A 14,383-nucleotide genomic window follows, 5' to 3' on the forward strand; every position below is an offset into this window, starting at 1 on the left:
TTCATAATATCCAATTCGTAATCTTGAACAGTCTGGTAGAGACAATAGAGAGGCCGTTCTTTTTATATTAGCTGAACTTCTTGCACGGTTCGTCTTTCCTCTCTTTCCTTTCATGTTGGAGAGAAAAAGAAAAAAGATTAACTGTGCAAGAAGTTCAGCTATAACAGCGAATAGGCCCTAGCTCGCTTTAAGCTGGCCACACACACTTTTTCGTAACAGTAACAGTAGGATTTCGACCAATCGCGTTGCTCGATTCGAAAACGTACGGCCGTACGTTCCCGAATCGAGTTAACGCGATTGGTCAAAATCCTACTGATACTGTTACGAAAAAGTGTGTGTGGCCAGTTAAAATAGAAGAAAAGCATTGACAGGTTTGTTCTCCCTTTCTTTCTTAGGCACGAACGGAGCACGAATAGGCACGAATAGGCACGAATAAAGGAAAAAGAATTGAACGGAAAAACAAGAATGGTAAACACGTGGACGATTTCCACTGCGTTTGCAAGAGAAACTCTTCGTAGGAGGCTTCAGTAAATTTGTGAACTCATTACTCCGTATACAGTATTACTAGAGGCTACTATACATGAGATTATTTAATTATAAAGGATTTGCCCTGTTAGGCCCAGTTCAACAGTGGCCAGTTAGCTTAACTAGTAGTTAACTCTCACTCTCCGTCTCTATCTAACCTTTGAGTTAAAAAGAAACAGAGAGTGAGAGTTAACTACTAGTTAAAGCTAACTGGCCACTGTTGAACTGGGCCTTAAGGTCAATCCAGACAAACTTGCATAGCGCATAAACATAAGCATAAAGGTGCGAATTCATGGGACGCTCGTTTCAGCGTATCGCGAAATCACGTGATTTCGCGCTGACGCTAGCGTCAAGCAAAGAAAAAGCGTCAAAGCCAAAGCAGCGCAAAGACGCCGAAATTTTGACGCTGTTTTCCTTTTCATGAATTTCAATTGACGCCGACGTCACGTGTGGTCATGCGACCTTCTTGCCGCTGAAAATGAGCGTCGAGCGTCAGCATGAAAAGGCACCTTAAGAGAATTGATTGGTCCATATGCATGTGCATAAGGAAATAGGCCAATCCATGATGTAAAAAGAAAGGTGTTTCATTCCCGAGATGCGCAGTGGTCTAAAATAATGACTGCCTTCTGACCAATCAAAAAGCCTCCCCAAATGTAAAAAGCAACATGGCTACTTCCATGATATGTAAGAGGTTAGATTGTTAGCCGCCGCATGAGCGGATTCTCGCTTAAATCCAACCGGCGAGTTTTGCTTATCTGACGTCTAGTTCCTGGTTGTTCCTGTCATACTTACGGAAGTAGTAGGAGAAAGAATAAAAAATACACAGGACTCAAATGTCTCTGCTAGACAGAGAGAAGGTGGATCATTACCGTCGAATGTAAATGCATCGCATAACCTTGCTTCTTTAATTGACTAATTTAGATCTAACATTCGATAAGAAGGTATTTATCATTAGAATTAATAATAATATTTATAAGTATAAATGTCCTTGTTTTATTAGTGCATGTATGAATTATATAAAAAATTTCTTTGAAAGACATTTTATCGTCATAATATTGTAACTTTGATGAGAATGTAAGCAACACATTGGAAATTTTCTTATCTGTTTGTGAAGAAGAGCTTCTACGAGGAACGGTCAGCTTATGATTGGACCAATAAGGAAAAATCCAAGTCTCTAGACAAACCATCGTACACCAGTTTACCGCGCAGTTTCTTGGGCCCAACGAATCTACGGCTACTACGATAAGAGGTTTGTCCTGGCCATCTTTAAATGTGCCAACTTATTATTAGTAAGCTACATATTATATTTTGTTTACAGAAACAATGCCATCGTGTTCCATAAAAAATTGCAAAAATCGAACATGCGACGGAGATGCAAAAGGAATAACCTTTTTTAGATTTCCGAAAGAAATTCCAATTCGTAAGCAATGGCTTAATGCTTGTCAACAAACTGAGACAAGTTTGAAAGTTGATTCAGGTAAGTTGCTGTAATAAATGTATTTCCCCTTATTATCCTAAATATATTATCATTTATGAACTCATGTTTGATAAGACTTTGATTTGTTTTTGGACATACTATCCAGGTAGCAAGCACTCGTCATTTTGACGTCAAAATGACGGACTTTTGACGTCAATTGACGTCAAAATGACGAGTGCTTGCTACCTGGGTAAATTTCCTTAAAATATTTTAACTTTTTTTTAACACCCTGTGTAAACTATACATATTGTAATAAGTATATTATGATACAATTTTAGCAAGAATATGCAGTGACCATTTTGATACAAATTGTTTCATAATGGAATTCACAAAACCGAGGTCAAAAAATACACTTGCCAAAGAAGTACGACGATTAAAAAAAGGTTCTGTCCCATGTAACATGTTAAAACTATGTGCAGGAATAAAAAGAAAAAGAATGTCGCAAAATGAAAAAGATAACGAAAATAATAAAAAGATAAAAGGAAATAACGTATTGTAAGTATTTTCTACATTTTTTAATATATTAATATTTATACATGTATGTGTGTGTGTGTATGTAAATAAAAAGTAATTTTTTGATATTTTTTCAGAATAAAAACTGGTATACCTACGTATGCAGAACTTGTGCAGTATGCAAAAGAGAAACAGGAACTAGACATGTATGTAGCTGTATATCTTTATAAGCTTTCTCTATATACATATATACACACACACACACACACACACACACACACACACAAGCACTATAATTTATATAAAAATGTTTTGTATGTTACAGAAATAAAGAGATTAGCAACAATAGTTCAACGAAAACATTACTGATAGAGCTTCGAAACTCTGAGATAGACAAGCAACAATTATTTGAAGAAAATCAAAATCAAAATATTGAAAAAGACAATATAAATGTTGAAGAAGAAACACAAAATATGACACGGGAATATCTTGAAAATATCGAACAAAATGATACAATAGAACTAGATATGTACGTACCTATACATCTTTATTATAAGTTTTTCCCTATTATACTTAATACATTTATATGTATATACATTTTATATAAAAATGTTTTGTATTTTACAGAAATGAAGAGATTAACATGGACAACAATGCGAGTTCAATGGAAACATTAGTAATGCAGCTTCGAAACAGTGAGGAAGAAAAGCAACAATTATTTGAAGAAAAACAACAATTACTTGAAGAAAATCAAGATCTTGAACAAAAAAACGAACAATTAAATAAACAAATATCACAGTTGCAAGCTGAAGTTACAAAAATAATGAAGAATAAACAGAAAGAAGCCGAAGCAATAGCAACCAATGCTTTGAGTAAAGTATTTACACCAGGTCAAATTTCAATATTAATGTCGACACAAAACCGCGTACATTGGTCGCATGAAGACATCATGTCTGCCATTTCTTTACGCTCGTTAAGTCCAAAAGCATATAAATATTTAAGGAATGTTAAAAAGGTACCATTGCCGTGTCTAACAACTTTGCACAATTGGGTAGCTAAGTTTACAGTTTTACCTGGGATTTTAAATGAGGTTCTAAACATTATGTCAAGTAAAGGACACAATCTTTCAACAGTAGAGAAAATAACTGTTTTAAACATTCGACGATGTATATATTTCAAATAAGTTAGACATTGACAGAAAGCAACAAAAAGTTTATGGGCCTCATAAGACTTGTCTGTTTATCATGGCTCGAGGTTTATTCAAGAATTGGAGGCAACCAGTTATTATAATTTTGATGTATCAATGTCCCGTGATATTTTATTTACTGTCATACAAGAGCTATATAAAATAGATTACACTGGTTATTGCTGTTACGTGCGATATGGGTTCAAGCAATATGAAGTTGTGGAAAGATTGTAATATTGGAGTTGAAGATTATAGTCATTCCAGGGATAAAATCACAACAAATATCGAGAAACAATGTTTCATTACGCATCCCGCAAACAACTCCCTAAAAATATTTTTTTATGCAGACGTTCCGCACCTTTTTAAATTAGCAAGAAACAATTTGCTAGATTCTGGATTTAAAATTAAAGAAAACTTTGTGGACAAAACATGTTTAGAACAACTACTAACGTTGAATAATGGTGATTTGAAAATATGTCACAAATTAAGTACACTACATCTTGATGCGAGAGGCACGCAACGACAAAACGTGAAACTAGCAGCTCAAGTTTTCTCAAATAAAAATGCACTAGCCATTAAATGGTGTGGAGAAAATGGGTCTTCTTGGCAATACACAATGGAAACATACATCCGAGATATTAAAAACTTTTCAATGATTGGTTTGATGTCTTCAACAGCAAATTTAAATATGACAAATGTGGCGTATCAAATGCCTATGGCATTAACGTAGAAGAACAAAATAAGATTATTAGTAATATGAACGAATTTATGATGGAAATGCGAGTTGGGCAAAGAAAGAGTTTATTGCAATTCCAGAAAGGAATTTTATTATGTAAACAGATCGCTGCAAGAAATGTTTGCACATTTACAAGAGAAGTACTCATCTGAAATGTTTGACGTAAAATATGTGTTAACGAGAAGATTAAATCAGGACATTTTAGAAAATTTCTTTTCCTACATAAGATCCATGGGAAGTGGATATGATCATCCCACACCCGTAGAAGTAAAAAATCGTTTGAAATGGTATATCCTTGGAAAACACTCAGAACATGTATTTTCTGTACGAAAAAATACTGAAGGAGATGGTAGTTGTGAATCGTTAATTACTATAAGTGATGTACATAGTCCAGATTCTGTTTATCCAGCAGACCGATTGTCTGATGAAGAAGAAGATATATTACTTAGTAATACCCCACAAGTCGGACAAAATGTCGATACGACAATTAGGGAGGAAATATATAATCATAACATACCAGAAGAAACTGGAGAAAATAACATACGTAAGAAAAAAATCAAAAAAAATATATAAACTGTCTAATAAAGAAAAAGGTGATAAAAATAAAATAACGTTATAAAATATAAATGCATTTATTTATTTGTTATTATTATATTATATACTAACATCTATATACTCACTTTTACATACTTATTTTTTATGAATAGCACGGCTTCTAAAACTTAGAGCGGTCTACATAGTCCGATCTTATATTTAATATTATCATAGGTTTATATATATATATTAATAAGGCATTGCAACGGCCATTGTATCAATAACAGCATTTTATAACGTAACTAATGGTTCAATGAAGAAAATTTGTTTTCGAAAAGAAATTCTTATTTCGTCGGCTGCGTTCCGACATCCGACTAGACATACGACTGATTGTAGAACCGGCCTAATCAATCTAGGTTAATGATTTTATCATTTCAAATTATATCACGTATTTTCATTTACGTAGTCTTTTATTACTTTAAAAATTTTAATTTGTTTGTATTTTTTTTACATTTACAACTTTTCTTTACATTTTTTCCAATACTGCATTAGAATTTCGCGCTACATTTGGGGAGTGAATTTGATTGGCTGCTCCGTATTTGGCCGCCATTATGCGCAATGAAACACCTTTCTTTTTACATCATAGGCCAATCCGTTTCTTTATGCATATGGTCATGGTTATGCACCTATGCAAGTTTGAAGAGACGCACTTGTCCGTTCTGCAACTTTATCAGTTTTATATATATGTGTTCTATTATTATAAATAAATAAATACGGATATTTTGGATTCTGTCGAAAGTATGGCGGAGTGCATCATCGAAAAACATACCGTCGCCGACGGATTGTCGGAGCTGGAGGAGAAACAGAGGATAATCGACGAAGCACCTTTCGCTCGTTTGAAAATTAAAGATACCAATTGGCTAGGGTTAGTCGAGTTTAGAAGGAAATGTGACTTCTGTCAAAGATCGCGGAAATTCTTCTGCTACACCTGTTACCATCCTGTCATCCCGTGCTCGTATTTTCCACGAGTGAAGGTACAGATTACTATCATATGGGCATAACTAAAGTTTTATTTAAACGTTAACTTAACCTTTATGTGAGTGACGAGGTACCCAGGTACCTTTTGCATTTAAACAATATGAAAAAACTAACTGAAACTTTTCTATGTCTAGTCGCATTAGAGGACCGCAACTTTGCGAGAACTCCTGAATCGATGAATATATTATTTTGAGCACTATTTTTGGACAGATTGATCCAACGGGGAAGACGGGGAAACCAAAAGTTGCTCGACACCTTAATTACTCGAGAGTATTCGGGTACTTTATTGTCACTCACATAGGAATTAAAAAGTTAACGTATTCTTTATCCGTTTTTTTGCTTTGTAATATAATTCTATATTATATTTTTCAGCTGCCAATTAAAATCGACATCATTAAACATTCTCGCGAGATAGACGGCAAGAGCACGGCCGTCCACGCCGCGATACTCGCGCCGGAGGATGTAAAAATCTACACGTATCCGGATTTTCCGGAGATATTGAATAAAGAGGAAGTAAGAAGAAGAGCGACGATCTGTTTTCAAGCCCTGCGATACTTAAGGATACGGTTGTTAACCTGACGGACATTGACTTTTAGACTGTTTTAGTTTTTCCTAGCAAAGATAGTGCAAGGAATATGAGCGTCGAGGAACTCTTTATAAGAGAAGGGAGGAAATGTGACGCCTCGGAAGAAAGGACTGTATTTCCTGTAAAAAGGGCCATCTTCATTGATAGCACGTGGCAGCAAACCAAATCAATATACAAAGACCAAAGATTGAGAGGTATATAAGAAAGGAATCGTTCAGTTTTTATGATTATTATACATGTGCAATGCGTTTGCGTTGCTGTTGAACTTACTATTTCTGTACGATTGACACAGAACTACGTTGCGTGATATTAAAATCGAGGATTTCTCAATTTTGGCGTCATCAAAAGAAGAGTCCAAGATGGTATTTAGCGACGATCGAAGCAATTCATCAATTTCTAGTGGAATTACACACGTGTGCTCTTGGGGTGGAGGAAGACTATGATAAATTCGATGGCTCGATAGAATCGGAAAAGTCCGAAGATTTCTCTGACGAATACTCTGTAACTAATAACGAAGAAATAATGCAGAAATACAATGGACAGTATGATAATCTTTTATACTTTTTTAAGTACATGTATGAAAAAATTCATTCCATATACAATCACAACAGATTGCAAGCTTATAGAAGACCACTCGCATAACTCTACATTTTCTTACGTTAACAATGCTCTTTTGCATTTGATCAAGTAACGATCATGTTTACGTTGTGTTTTGTACAAACTTAATATCCTGTTCTAAATTAACATATATTATTCTCTTGTAATTACATGGAAAAGTACTGTATTAAATGTAATTTCAGAATTTCACAAGATGGTATTATTTTAAAATTACCAAAATGTTTAAGAGATTTTTTTCGAACAATGAGTGACAAAACGTGTTTCTCTCAGATTGGGGAATGCGTTGTAATCTTTTTTTTTTGTAGTTAAACAAAGATGTAACAAAAAATGAATAAAAAGTTATTTTTCTAGCAATGTATTTTTTAAATAAAAAAATCCAATCTGAGTGATGGTAGGAGGATCGGCGGAGTGGACGCCGGCCGGCGGAGGATTGGCGGAGGATCTCTCGATTCTTATAGAAGAATTAAACTGAAAACTTTTTATACCTTTGTAAATTGTAAGCATCAAATACTAGCTAGTACATATACTACGTTTACGCGAGCGTTACTTCTGTAGTAACTTATGATATCTCCTTCGCGTAAACGGGATTTTGTAGTAACATACGATAATTTACTCCGCGTAAACAAGTAAATTATCGTAAGTTACTACAGAAGTAACGCTCGCGTAAACGTAGTAATAATCGAAATTTTAATATCAGCGCATTATCGTTTCATATTGATATTACATATATTTAATCAATCTAATTTGTAATATATTTTCCTATTTACTGACTTCTGTAACTTCAAATGTCTGTACAAAAAAGCCAAGACTAGATAATATAACGCAGAAATATATATAAATAATAAAATTTAGAGGAAATACTGTGAATGAAAAAAATAATTTGTAAATCATTTACGATTTTCTATGTGTTATGGCTTTTAAATAGCAGGCAAATTGACCAATCGCAGTCGAGATAATTCTCAAAAACACTTTTGAGCCTTAAGGCCATTACACATGAACAAATGTAGCTTAATATAAGTAAGCAAGTCGACCAATCACAGTTGGGCGTTTCAAAATGACAGTTTCGGTTAAGCCTCCCTCATGGGACTAACCAATCAGAATGATTCCGTCTTGCATGGGGAGGCACCCTAGGATACTACAATTGTCACGACACATAGGTTAGAATAATAAATTTCGGGAAAGTCGAAAGAGTTTTTCATCGATTTCAGTGAATAAATTTGTCGTGCGACAAACGAAATGTAGGCCGTAGGCCTCATATTTTCGAGAATGCTCGATTGTCATTGGTGGAATCGTGTTAGTGTAATATGTATACAGCCTTAAATCGCCTAGGTTTTTCTCCGTGTGCCATGGCCCTAGTAGACACGCGTTTTGAGTTTTGAGATCGGTGTTCGGCGTGAGCGATAATCGCTTTGTTACTAATTTCGTAACGTTTATCACGAGTAGAAGCGTCACGAACGTTTACCTGTCATCTGGTCGTGTGACGAAAAGATCTTTTGACGAGATTTGTATGTACACAAAAGAAATCGCGGGGCGCGAATTATCGTAATTATACATTACGAGGTTGACGAGGTACGTTTTTTTTTCTTCGACGAGTGGAAAGAGAAGTTTGTTTTGTATCCTCAAATATTAAGACGCAGGACGCAGGTTAGGTTCCGATAATAAACGATTGTTTTGTCACGAAAGGTTTGTTCCGCGGGATCGGAAGAAATATTGAAAAATGAGAGAATTTTCAATATAATCTGTAAGATTTTATGCATTTTTATGCACACACATTATCGATTATCCTATTGTCTGTATATAGGTTCGTTGGGCAGGAAATTAAATAAGTACGTACATACAACATGCCAAAAATGCCGATTCGAAAACCCAAGAGGGTTGGTGTGCTGACCAAAAGGACGCAGTGCTTGAGAAATCATTACAAAGAACGGATATCCTATAGACCACGTGAGAAAATTAGAATTGTCTAGCTTCATCTTGTATTCTCTTCGACATGTTGCCGTTGTTGTTTTGACAAAATTATTTCTTCTTAGTGTATGAGAAATTGAAGAACAACAATAGTTACTTGGCCAAGGCGCTTTCGAAAGAGAAACAGAATAGTCAGTCACTGTTCACGCAGAATGTAGAACTAATTGGAGAGATTCAACAGTTACATTTGGTATGCAACACGCGAAATGTGAGTATTATTTATGTGACAAAGACTACGGTCAACGTGACGCTACAAATGCTTTGGAGCGTTCTTCTTCTCTTTCTTTCTTCATTGAAAAAAAAGAGAAGAGGAATGCTTCGAAGTATTTGTAGCGTCACGTTGACCGCAGCTAATATAGTTCATATTAGTGATTATTGGGAGAGATAATCTCTCGCAGAACGTAAATTTCTTTATATATATATTTTTTAAATCTACATGCTAGTTTTTCTTATTTATATCTATTATTTATTTCAGACTGTAATATCCAATGTACTGAATAATGCAAAGGAAATATTAAAAATGTTGGTGACAATGACTGGTTATATGACAAACACTATCTCTATGTGTCAAGAGCTTGTTGCTTCCAATAGTACTGTGAGACTGTCATCTGGTTCAGCTGGAAGTAAGGAATATCTCGATAATAAAATATATTAAACTAAAAAATTTTCCATTTTAATTTTTCTTTTCACGATTCATGTATTGTCTGCGTCATTATTTGTAATGTCTTTACATTGGAATATATTTCAGGGAAAGAATCGACCAATAGATTATCAACAAAATCACCAGCTAAAGGTGTCGTGAAGCCTATGGTGGGTGGGCATACTATTACTAAGCCCACAATTAATTTAAGCCGGGTTAATATGGAAAGTATTAATAATATATCGAGACTAAGTGATATACAAGAAGAAGCGACTTCACCTAATAGAAGCCAGGAAATAAATGAGACTAGATCGCCAATTATGCCTACCACACCTCTAAGATATGTAAGTATATATTTTGTATCATTGGCTGTGTTCCAAAACACTCTGGGTAACTAAAATCTATAGTTTACGTCACGTACACTATAGAATTTTAGTCAACTATAGTGAATTTTGGAACGTAAGCATTATTTCTCATACATATATACAGGGTGTTTCTTAAAAAGCGCCGATTAGCTACATAGCGCTATTTTTTAATGAAAAATTGAGTCGAAAAGTCTTGAATCTTTTTTTTATAATCTATAATAAAGGACGGTGTTGATTAGATTGACTTTACTCAATAATTACTGCTTTATTAAGCGTTATAGAAAAAAATGTTTTAGAACTTTTCGATTCCATTTTTGATAGGGAATGGCGCTATGTAAGTAGTGGGCGCTCTTTAAAAAACATCCTACATATATAAAATTTATGACACATTTGTATACTTATTTATATATTTCTTTCTAAACAATACACAATTGTTTTAGGAAAATGGTCGTACGTGCAGACTGCCGGAAAGACTCACAATTTCTTCGCCCATTGTTAATGGTATGGTATATCACGAATAGTAATTTAATTATTTAAGCATTATACGTTGATGAATTAATATAATCTTTAACTAATATTTATATACATTTACAGTGGCGGACGAACAAAGATTAAGAAGAAGAAGGAGAAGTCACCGTTCAAGATTATCAGTATCTTTTTCGCGATCGCGAAATAGATGGTCCGAAATAGATGAAACTCCAACAACTACGGGACATATTAATGTAAGTGATACTACAATAAAACTTCAGGATAATATTACTAAATTATTGCAGTACTCTCCAATTTTTTGGAGAGTTGCTTCACCCATGTAATGTAAAAAAATGTCTAATGCTATATGTCTGATAAGGATATTAACCCTTGCCTTACCTTTTAGATATTACATATATTTAAACTGTTATTGCATTACTATTTTCCCGTAGGTGATTGGCACCAGGATTGATATTGAAACTCAGGAGAGTAATGATGACACATCTCCCGATCTATCAGACAGAGTAAACGCAACATCAGAATCGCAGGTGTCGATTAACTCGAGCGAGGAGGATGAAACGCACGTGGACACGTCGAAAAAAGACCTTGATGTGCAAATAAGTAATAATAAGGTCTCTAATAAAGATATTAGTAGGAATTTGAGTGTAGCGGAAAACTGTAACTCAAGACCGTCACAAAATAATACTAAAACTTGGGAGGAAGATCCACTGGAAGGTCCGAGCTGGCTGTTTAACAATACTATGCCGTCGCGGGATAACGAGCCAGAGGAACTCGATCCTGTTGACGATTCTGACGTTAACAATAATACATCACAAGTAATAGTGTATGACGATTCGAGCGTCACAGAAAGCAACATAGAAGAGACATCGAATTTAAACGAATCTATGAGCGATATGCAAACTTCAGAGAGAGACGCAGCGCCCATTGCCGAGCGTTCCGAATCGTATCCGCCCGAGCAGGATGCGGATGGTAATATTTGCGAGATACTGCCGGTAGAGACTGTGTCCAACCATGAAAAAAGTTTAGATAACGTAGAAGACAGTAACGCGGATGATACAATGAAATTCGCGAGTTTCGTGACGCTGAGACGAGGGCACTCCGAGGCGCCGGAAGAGACGGAAGACTTTACGTTAATGTTGCGTCCATCCGCACAAAATATGCAATTTAATATCAACGAGCTGCGATTGCCCACTTTGGAGGAATCCGTGATAAATGATTCCGCTGTCGGTAACGAAATTGTCGGTGTCGATGACACCGAAGTCATCGCCGCGATACCAAGAGTTACGAATAATATTCCGGTGGCACCTGTGTCAAATCGGAGTTTGAACGACTCCAATTACAACCATATCACGAGAAAACTGCCATTAATTGTAATTGACGATCACAAGAGAACGTCGATGCTGCAAAAGACGAAGCATTCCGATAAAAATAGTAATAAATCGAAAATGTCGAGCACGAAAGACCGAACGAGTCATACTGAAAATTCTTCGACAGTTAAGAATATGGCGAAGCCGAGAAACAAATCGGAGAACAATCGAGATCCGAGCGCAGCGAAAGTCGTTTTGGAGAAGCTCAATGAATCTCATGTTAAGCCTAGGGTGTCGGCCAATGATTCCCAAAATGCTAATAACGTCGCGTATGTATAATTATTACAATTCGTTATAAGATTTTTCTCTTGCAAGTTGTCTTGAACTGTATGTGCTTTTGTATCCTGGATTTACAGGAAAGACATCACGTCGGATGAAGAAGAAAATCCACGAGACTCAGAAAGTACCTACGTTTCAAGTCGTCCTCGACGAAGAAAGGCGCCGGTAAACTTGAAAGAACCCAACTTAAACAAGTAAGTAAAAATTTTGCTTAGATTGGATAGAATATGTCCTAGTAGAATTTGCTCTAATTAAAATATCTGAATATGAATGATTAAATCTCGTATATAACGTGAAAAAATGTGTTTCTTTGCAGGAAACTGAGGCGAGACTAAAAGGGAGGACTGATACGCATAATCAAGATTTAATGAAGAAAATTGTTACTCACATTATCAATATCGATAATAATGCCTCTTTCCGTATCGAGTTTTGACAGAATGATGTAAACGAGTTTGTATTACATGTAAACTATCTGAGTAGCTACCAAGTTTCAAAATCAATGGCGTGTATTAGTTGCTATTTTGAGAGATACAGTTGATTCAACTGGCCCAATAGTCGCACGGGAACGTCATATTCCCGATACATTACTTCTTCCGCTGATATGCCGCGCATACTATATAATTGGCCTTTGTATCACTATTATTTTAAGCGTTAATACGTACAAAACGTGCCCATATATCTTCCTTTTACGATACTATTGGTATTTTTTTGTATGCCACCAGAATTATTTTAACCCTAATCCCTCCAACCAGGCACTTTCGTGTCCCACGCGTTTCTAAACGTCGTTTTGTTCCGATCGTTGGTTCCGGAAAACAACGGCCGTGGGATAATTCCCCCCTATCCCTAAAAAAAGTTGTTATAGTAGGGAACATGAAAGTAGAAATTTCAAAGCCCTATAGCTCATTTACTCTCGAAACGGCAAACAGTCAAAATCTCGTTGATTAAATGGAAAAAACGTTGGAGGGATTAGGGTTAAACATAACCGGGACATATAAATTGTTAGTAAATTATTTTCTCCTCTGGTTCAATAATTAATTTACGATTACAATATACGTTTTTTCTTTTTACATTTTCAAGCGTTTCGAATTTTTTCCAATTTCCACCAAGCCGATGCATTTTTATTATTGTTTGCGTTACCAATTAGACAGACGATTAGCCATGCGTATTATTATATGATGTCCAATATTTTTTTATATTATTATCGTGTGAAAATAATCAGAAACATCATACTCAATTCCCCCGATGGACAAATCTATACTTTTAATTCTACTTTTAATCCTTTTCAAGTTAAGTTGCAAATATTATAATTCTATACGCAATTCAACAACAGATTTCACATCTACATTGTATTATTCGTTTTGATAACGCTTTAGAAATGAACCTAATGACCGAACTGTCAACAATAATTAATATCCAGAGATTTTCATCTCCCATTTTCCTCTCGATTTTAAATTTGTGTGTTATCTGATTTCCTTATCCATCTAAACAATAACGCCTAATGTTCTCGCAACGAAGAGACTCCGTGGAACAGTCTCGAAATTAAGCGCGAGGTGAAACTGTTTTGCCGTGCCTTGCTCGCGCGAAATGATTGATCGCCGTCGGAAACGGCCGGCAGCTTTCGTGCGCAAATAAAAAGGCTTGGCCTCCGTGTACTCGAGTAGCGTTATGTGTATATATGTAATAGATTTAACCTTCCGCGCGAGAGCGCGAACGAGCGCGGGGGCAGAAATTAATTATGTTTGTTTAATTTCGAGATGAAAAAAGCTGCTGGCACTGCCTCGCCCATGCGGCGTTCGCCGCCAATCTAGGAAAGAAGAAAAAGAGAGAAGAAGAAAGAGAGAGAGAGAGCGAGAGAAAGAAAGAAAAAGAGTCGTTGCTGAAATGTTAATAACGCGTGAATGAAGACACTAAAAAGCACCGACTGTGAAACTTTTAATTAAATTTCGGTGCGCTAACAATTAACGCGTTTCAATTTTCACGAGGAAGACTTTTCGACAAAAAGATGCCATGCTTGCATGCGATGTGCATGCTCAATCACCCAGTATACGACAGTAAAATGCACGTCGGGTTTGGAAAAAATTAATTTGAACTAATTATTACATATATGTATTACACTTATATATTA

At 35.6% G+C, this 14,383-nt stretch overlaps 3 protein-coding genes and 1 long non-coding RNA gene across 10 annotated transcripts in view; 3 read left to right on the forward strand and 1 right to left on the reverse strand.

Annotated features, from left to right (window-relative positions):
• Positions 1-14,383, reverse strand: part of LOC143905293 (uncharacterized) — a 96,746-nt gene that overhangs the window by 484 nt on the left and 81,879 nt on the right. The window lies entirely within an intron of this gene.
• Positions 397-7,507, forward strand: LOC143905282 (tRNA-uridine aminocarboxypropyltransferase 1). 2 transcript variants are annotated; one of them, XM_077420605.1, is made up of 5 exons: positions 397-527; positions 5,711-5,945; positions 6,322-6,462; positions 6,546-6,729; positions 6,828-7,507. In XM_077420605.1, the coding sequence occupies exons 1-5, from the start codon at positions 466-468 to the stop codon at positions 7,175-7,177; spliced, it is 972 nt and encodes a 323-aa protein (XP_077276731.1). In that variant the 5' UTR covers positions 397-465; the 3' UTR covers positions 7,178-7,507. The 2 variants fall into 2 exon arrangements, with proteins under 2 accessions (XP_077276731.1, XP_077276732.1); XM_077420606.1 differs by having other exon boundaries at positions 477-558.
• Positions 1,085-3,739, forward strand: LOC143905279 (uncharacterized). 2 transcript variants are annotated; one of them, XM_077420598.1, is made up of 7 exons: positions 1,085-1,466; positions 1,640-1,774; positions 1,844-2,002; positions 2,281-2,497; positions 2,593-2,661; positions 2,781-2,984; positions 3,083-3,739. In XM_077420598.1, exons 3-7 carry the CDS (start codon positions 1,849-1,851, stop codon positions 3,636-3,638), a joined length of 1,200 nt encoding a protein of 399 aa, XP_077276724.1. In that variant the 5' UTR covers positions 1,085-1,466; positions 1,640-1,774; positions 1,844-1,848; the 3' UTR covers positions 3,639-3,739. The 2 variants fall into 2 exon arrangements, with proteins under 2 accessions (XP_077276724.1, XP_077276726.1); XM_077420600.1 differs by having other exon boundaries at positions 1,643-1,774.
• On the forward strand, positions 8,191-13,325 carry LOC143905265 (uncharacterized). Of its 5 annotated transcripts, none has more exons than XM_077420565.1 (10): positions 8,191-8,310; positions 8,955-9,097; positions 9,184-9,326; positions 9,594-9,741; positions 9,867-10,102; positions 10,564-10,624; positions 10,718-10,845; positions 11,044-12,248; positions 12,336-12,452; positions 12,575-13,325. In XM_077420565.1, exons 2-10 carry the CDS (start codon positions 8,995-8,997, stop codon positions 12,591-12,593), a joined length of 2,160 nt encoding a protein of 719 aa, XP_077276691.1. In that variant the 5' UTR covers positions 8,191-8,310; positions 8,955-8,994; the 3' UTR covers positions 12,594-13,325. The 5 variants fall into 5 exon arrangements, with proteins under 5 accessions (XP_077276691.1, XP_077276693.1, XP_077276690.1 ...); XM_077420567.1 differs by having other exon boundaries at positions 8,310-8,444; XM_077420564.1 differs by lacking the exon at positions 8,191-8,310 and adding an exon at positions 8,453-8,722.

This window comes from Temnothorax americanus, unplaced genomic scaffold, assembly GCF_048541705.1.
Source record: "Temnothorax americanus isolate GAGA-0224 unplaced genomic scaffold, ASM4854170v1 Scaffold6, whole genome shotgun sequence".
Taxonomy (NCBI): Eukaryota; Metazoa; Arthropoda; class Insecta; order Hymenoptera; family Formicidae; genus Temnothorax; species Temnothorax americanus.

Excerpts from the sequence above, each read along its gene's own strand:
- LOC143905282 (XM_077420605.1), top strand. The coding sequence starts at position 466 with ATGGTAAACACGTGGACGATTTCCACTGCGTTTGCAAGAGAAACTCTT. Across the intron at positions 528-5,710 it reads ACTCTTCGTAGGAGGCTTCA|TATGGCGGAGTGCATCATCG; the intron begins GTAAATTTGTGA and ends TTCTGTCGAAAG. Across the intron at positions 6,730-6,827 it reads CAAAGACCAAAGATTGAGAG|AACTACGTTGCGTGATATTA; the intron begins GTATATAAGAAA and ends CGATTGACACAG.
- LOC143905279 (XM_077420598.1), top strand. The coding sequence starts at position 1,849 with ATGCCATCGTGTTCCATAAAAAATTGCAAAAATCGAACATGCGACGGA. Across the intron at positions 2,003-2,280 it reads AAGTTTGAAAGTTGATTCAG|CAAGAATATGCAGTGACCAT; the intron begins GTAAGTTGCTGT and ends ATACAATTTTAG. Across the intron at positions 2,662-2,780 it reads GAGAAACAGGAACTAGACAT|AAATAAAGAGATTAGCAACA; the intron begins GTATGTAGCTGT and ends TGTATGTTACAG.
- LOC143905265 (XM_077420565.1), top strand. The coding sequence starts at position 8,995 with ATGCCAAAAATGCCGATTCGAAAACCCAAGAGGGTTGGTGTGCTGACC. Across the intron at positions 9,098-9,183 it reads ACGGATATCCTATAGACCAC|TGTATGAGAAATTGAAGAAC; the intron begins GTGAGAAAATTA and ends ATTTCTTCTTAG. Across the intron at positions 9,742-9,866 it reads GTCATCTGGTTCAGCTGGAA|GGAAAGAATCGACCAATAGA; the intron begins GTAAGGAATATC and ends AATATATTTCAG.